Genomic DNA, 5,995 nt, shown 5'->3' with positions numbered 1-5,995 from the left:
TGATCACATAAATCTCAACCTGATTGAGAGATTGATAAAAAAAATAGTCATCTAAACAAGTTATAAGACAGATCTTTACCTCCATGTGAATCATATCTTGAGGGAAAAATGACTAAAAGATCTTTTCTAGGAAAAAGATCTTAGAGCCAAATAACCTTTAGAACTTATACCACTACTACAGAAATTGGATTACTTAAACGTTTTTCCAATGTCAAGTAAAAGGTATACTTGATACTTATAAAAGCGTCAACCATTCGAGTGTCAAGTATAGTGTGATAACTTGACACTGTAAAAACGTCAAGAAAAATAATTCTTGACACAATTTTCATATCAAGAAATATAATATACGTGACACTAATAATAGGTCAAGTGTATTAATTATTGGCACTTATTATTGTGATTATTCTTGACATTTTTTATTTGTCAAATATATTTTGATCTTGACACGAAATAATGGTAAACTAATCTAATTCTTGACACATTTCCAATGTCATCTATGTTTTTTTTTTTTCCAAATTAAACATTCAAATTTAATTTCCATTTCTCATTTCATGCATTACATTTGTTCCAATAAGACAATTCCATCAACTAAACAGTTGCACATATACTTTAGGTTTACATATCAGCCCAATACATCCAACATAAAAATTGAAAATACTAAAATAAACAATTCCATTCTTCTATTCTACGTGAACGATTTCAAAATTTACAAGACGAATCATATAACAGTACGATAATTCCAAAAATTTACATTACTCTATCAACCCACCCCAATATATGATGATTCCACAATTGTAAGACCAATCTATATGTGTTATGTATTTCAAAAATCACAAGACTAAAATTCTATCCTCTACCACACATTTCTTTGAAGTATATAACCTATAATGGCTGAACAAAACATTTACACAATTTTTTTTTTTTGGCATTCCCATGTAGCCACATACACAATTTATAGGAAGTCCATCAAATATAGCGACCTAAATATTCAGCCCATTCCATGCGTACTTCATCCAATTCAAGTTGCGAGTACGAGCTCCTCGTATCAATCTATAAAACATAGAAAGTGAGATATACATATTTATTTACTATTTACACTATCTATAATGTTACAATATATATATAAGTAGTTTAAAGACATACCGTATCTGTTATAATATTCTTCTTTTTAGTCAAGAATTCTCGCATATATCTCATAACGTAATACCCACATTCGACAGTTCCCACTTGTAAAGGACACTACAATACAAAATCAATAATTATTACACATATCATACAGATGCATTAAATAAATATCATTCTATTAATTTTTTCAATACTCTTATACTTACCTTTACTGTTTTCCAGAATGTGGTTTTTCGAGTCCTTTGCAATTTTTTTGAGATTGGAAAATGGTCATTGTCCTACATTCGTCAAAGAGTATAGTATAATATTTAGAATGAAATAAACTTTACACAAAAAAAAAAAAAAAAAAAAGTTAGCTTACATATTTGTTATGTGTTTGATATCTTCTTGTGAACTTGTTCTCAATGAGTATAGTACACCACATCATCATACGCCTTGATAACAATTAACGACCAATGATCACTAAATAAAATACACAACTAATTAGTATAGAACTTGAAGGTAGCTCATTATATCAAGGTAGAGCAGAGTACAAAAAACTTTCAAGTACAATGATCCCAACACATTTATGGAATTGTACCCTTGCAAAACCCATACAGAGGCATAAAATTAACTACCACCACCCTATTACAATTTAGATGATAAACTCACTCCCTTATTTTAGAAAGATCACCAGTGAGTTCATAGCTGAGGGAGTAATAGAAGTAGAGCCTGTATGCTAAAACGTCGACTGTTCTCCTATTAAGGTTCTTAAGCCGTGCAATGCTTGCTGAGGCACAAGCCTTAGCCTGAAATGTTCAGTAAGTGTAAGGATAGACAGCCAAAAGTTAAAGGGAAAAATAAGAAAAACACTATTTTTTTAAAAGAAAAAGGAAAGATATAAGTTAATAAAATCATGAGTTTCAAATGCAACTTGACACAATCTCGATCTTGCACAGAACACAAACAATAAATCATTAATAGAATGTGAGTTTGACAGTACTAATATATGAAAACAAAGTGAAGATAATAGAAAAGAGTTCCAGTGGGGGGAGGCTAAATAGTGTCATTCAGAGATAAGAGAAAAACACTAATTCATTTGCATAAAATCTTACATCGTCATATTTCTTCTGATTAATCAAAAGTATTAGCACAATTAAGTAGCAAAATATCTCTATCTCGGGCAAAGGGTGTTTGGCAGGAGCTTGTGTTGCGGTGTCAACATCCATTTCACAGTCATCCTCCTAAGCAATTATGCAATAATTAGAAGACTCGGAACACTACCACCATGAACCATAACTTACACTGATCATACCCACTCAGTAACAAAAGAACAAACTAGCTAATGATTTCTAAGTACCTTTGGAAGAAATGATGATAACCTAGTGTGAACCTCGGACCCAGAGGGGAGAACAAGATTCATAAATTGAGAAAGGACAGAAGCCTTCAACTTCCGCCTCAATGCCATAGTTAGACGAATGGCACGAACAATGCGCCAAACCTCCTGGGCATAGGCACGGGTCTCAATGAGGTACACAATCTCTTTCAAATCTGTTTGACAAATGAAATCACGAATAAATCTCAACACAAAGAACTCTAAAGAATTGAATGATTCTCTAAAGACTAAACATCTAATATATTGAAAGATATCCCAATCCCTAAAACACCAGTAAAGAGTCGCATTCAAATAAACAACGCAGAAAAGCAAGAATGAGAAAATATGGGTAAAATTTACTTACTCTGTAGAGTTGAGGGGGAAGCTGAAGAGGAAGGAGACGACAATGGAGCAGGAAGATCTTTCATCTCGGCGTCTTGGGTCATCTTCGCGAATTCTGTAAGAAAATCCCACAAACTACAAAAGTAAATCAACAAAAATTTTGGTGGAGTAACGAAAAGGAAGAAGAAAATTGATAGTTCTGATGGACCTGACCTCAAATCGAGAGAAAGAACAAGATCTTTGCTGTGCAAAGGTGAAAAAGCAAGGGTTTTCTGCAAATTTCTTCTTCGACAAGACAAATCCTCGGTGAAACTGAGAAGAGGGGAGAAATGGGAAAGAAAGCGAGAATAAAACATTTAAATGACATCGCCTTGACTTTTACCGGGTTAATTTAGAAAACATTGTTTTGTATATATTTTAAATTATAATTAAAAAAACAATATTTCCCCCTAAAAAATAATTGTGTTACCTTATTCCACATTTTTTTTAGTTCATAACCTATTAATAATACATATATTGTTCGATGAGATTTTTGGAGAAATTGAGTTCGTGGAATTTAAACTTTGTATTCGTATTAATTTCTTTAGTATAGTGAGTACAATCTCTAATACATAGTCTTCTTCATTTTCCTGAATATCTCATCGGCTTCTGGAGGACAACGTGCCAAAAGTTACCTCGATTATCTTGTCGGCAGTCATCTCCAACCTAAAACGAAGAAAATCGAATGACACCACCAGCAGCGGACGATCATGGGCGACAACACTGACGGACTAGAAAAATGCGGGCGGTGGCGACTAGGAGAAATGCGGACGACCAAGAGTTTGGGGAAGGAGAGAAATGAAGAAAATGAAATTATAAATTTAGGGCTTTTCATTAAAGTAAGAAAACAAATATTATTAGGTGATTTTTTTTTTTTTTAATATTTTACTTGACACTAAAAAATGTCAATTAAGAGCTTTTTATACTTGACATGTTTCACGTGTCAAGTAAGATCTTATATTACTTGACAGGAAAATCGTGTCAAGTAAAGATTCGCGTGAAAATATTCGAAATATTCCGTCAATCTCTGTTTTTTTAACCATTTTACTTGACACGAAAAAAATGTCAAGTAAGAGCTTTTTATACTTGACACGTGAAACGTGTCAAGTAAGATCTTATATTATTTGACACGAAAATCGTGTCAAGTAAAGGTTTGCGTGAAAATATCCGAAATATTCCGTCAATCTCCGCTTTTTTAACCCTTTTACTTGACATTTTTTTGTCCAAAATCATATTACTTGACGCTTTTTCCATAGAAACGTCAAATAATTAAAAACTACAAGTGTCAAGTAATGTAGATTTTGTAGTAGTGTACATGACAAATTTTGTGGTCCGATGAGTGTTAAAGCTCGGGGAGGATCTATATATTACGTCAGTTTTATTGATGATTATTCTAGATATGACCATGTTTACCTAATGCATCATAAGTTTGGGACTCTTGGAAAATTCAAAGAGTATAAGACTAAGGTTAATAACCTATTAGGTAAAAGGATTAAAACACTACAATCAGATCATGGTGGTGAGTATATGAATTCCATAACTATTTGGTAGAACATGGAATTCAATGCTAGCTCATAACACCTGGTACACCACAACATAATGATGTAGCAGAAAGGAGAAATCAAACCTTATTAGACATGGTTTGTTTAATGATGAATTATGCCCAGTTACCCCAGTCCTTTTGGGGGGTATACAGTACAAGCTGCTATACATATACTGAACGTGGTTCCCTAAAAAAGTGTTTTAGAAACACCGTATGAGTTATGGAAAGGATGTAAAGGTAGTTTACGTCATTTCAGAATTTGGGGATGCCCCACATACGTGTTGGTGCAAAACCCTAAGAAATTGGAACGATGTTAAAAAATATGCCTATTTGTAGGATACACTAGAGAAATGAAACATGGTCTATTTTATGATCCTCAATAAGATAAAATATTTATAAATGCTACATCCTTAGAAGAAGATCACATAAGAAATCATCAACCTCACAGTAAACTAGTATTAGACGAGATGTCCAAATAATCTACAGATAAATCAACAAGAGTTGTTGATGAAGCTAGTCCTTCAACAAAAGTTGTTGATCCATCACATTCTTCTCATGGTTAAGAATGCCTCGACGTAGTGGGAAGGTTATTCGATAGCTTGACCGCTATATGGGTTCAACAGAAACTCAAGTTATCATACCCGACGATGGCTTAGAGGATCAATTGACCTTTAAACAGGCAATGGAAGATGTAGATTAAGATCAATGGATAAAAGCCATGGACCTAGAAATGAAGTCAATATACTTCAATTATGTCTAGGGACTTGTAGATCAACTAGATGGGGTAAAACCTATTGATTGCAAATAGATCTACAAGAGAAAGCGAGACTAAACTGGTAAGGTGCAAACCTACAAAGTTAGACTCGTGGCAAAAGGTTTTACCCAAAAAGATGGTGTAGATTATGAATAAACTTTTTATCCTATTGCTATATCCATTGCTACTTTCTATGATTATGAAATCTGGCAAATGGATGTCAAGACAACTTTTTTTAATGGTCATCTTGACAAAAGTATTTATATGTCTCAACCAGAAGAGTTTATTGAATAGGGTAGGGAGCAAAAAGTTTGCAAGCTTAATAGACCTATTTATGGATTAAAACAAGCATCTCGATCCTGGAATATAAGGTTTGACACTGCGATCAAATCTTATGGCTTTGAATAGAATGTTGACAAACCTTGTGTTTACAAGAAAATAGTCAAAATTGTAGCTTGCTTGGTAAGTTATGTTGATGATATCATGTTCATTGGGAATGACACCAGATTCATTGCTGATGTAAAGACTTGGCTAGCATCACAATTTCAAATGAAAGAACTGGGAAATGCACAATATGTTCTTGGAACCCAAATTGTTCGGAATCGCAAGAACAGAACGCTAGCGCTATCTCAACCATCTTATATTGACAAAATGTTTTCAAGACATAACATGCAAAATTCCAAGAAGGGCATGCTACCTTTTAGACATGAAATTCATTTGTCCAAGGAACAATATTCTAAGACATATCAAGAAGTTGAGGAAATGAAAAGAATTCCTAATGCATTAGCAATCGGGAGCTTGATGTACGCTATGTTATGTACACATCCCGACATATGCT

At 33.5% G+C, this 5,995-nt stretch overlaps 1 protein-coding gene across 2 annotated transcripts; it reads right to left on the bottom strand.

Annotated features, from left to right (window-relative positions):
* Positions 1-655: 655 nt before the first annotated feature.
* LOC120074997 (probable 26S proteasome non-ATPase regulatory subunit 3) lies at positions 656-3,187 on the bottom strand. Of its 2 annotated transcripts, none has more exons than XM_039028126.1 (9): positions 3,035-3,187; positions 2,844-2,936; positions 2,465-2,655; positions 2,220-2,348; positions 1,777-1,913; positions 1,487-1,587; positions 1,332-1,403; positions 1,144-1,239; positions 656-1,050 (listed from the first exon to the last, which is right to left on the bottom strand). In XM_039028126.1, exons 2-6 carry the CDS (start codon positions 2,923-2,925, stop codon positions 1,527-1,529), a joined length of 600 nt encoding a protein of 199 aa, XP_038884054.1. In that variant the 5' UTR covers positions 2,926-2,936; positions 3,035-3,187; the 3' UTR covers positions 656-1,050; positions 1,144-1,239; positions 1,332-1,403; positions 1,487-1,526. The 2 variants fall into 2 exon arrangements, with proteins under 2 accessions (XP_038884054.1, XP_038884055.1); XM_039028127.1 differs by having other exon boundaries at positions 1,799-1,913.
* Positions 3,188-5,995: the final 2,808 nt, after the last annotated feature.

This window comes from Benincasa hispida, chromosome 4 (assembly GCF_009727055.1).
Source record: "Benincasa hispida cultivar B227 chromosome 4, ASM972705v1, whole genome shotgun sequence".
Taxonomy (NCBI): domain Eukaryota; kingdom Viridiplantae; phylum Streptophyta; class Magnoliopsida; order Cucurbitales; family Cucurbitaceae; genus Benincasa; species Benincasa hispida.
Note: the sequence above shows the minus strand (reverse complement) of the source record. Positions and strands in the feature narration are given on the sequence as shown.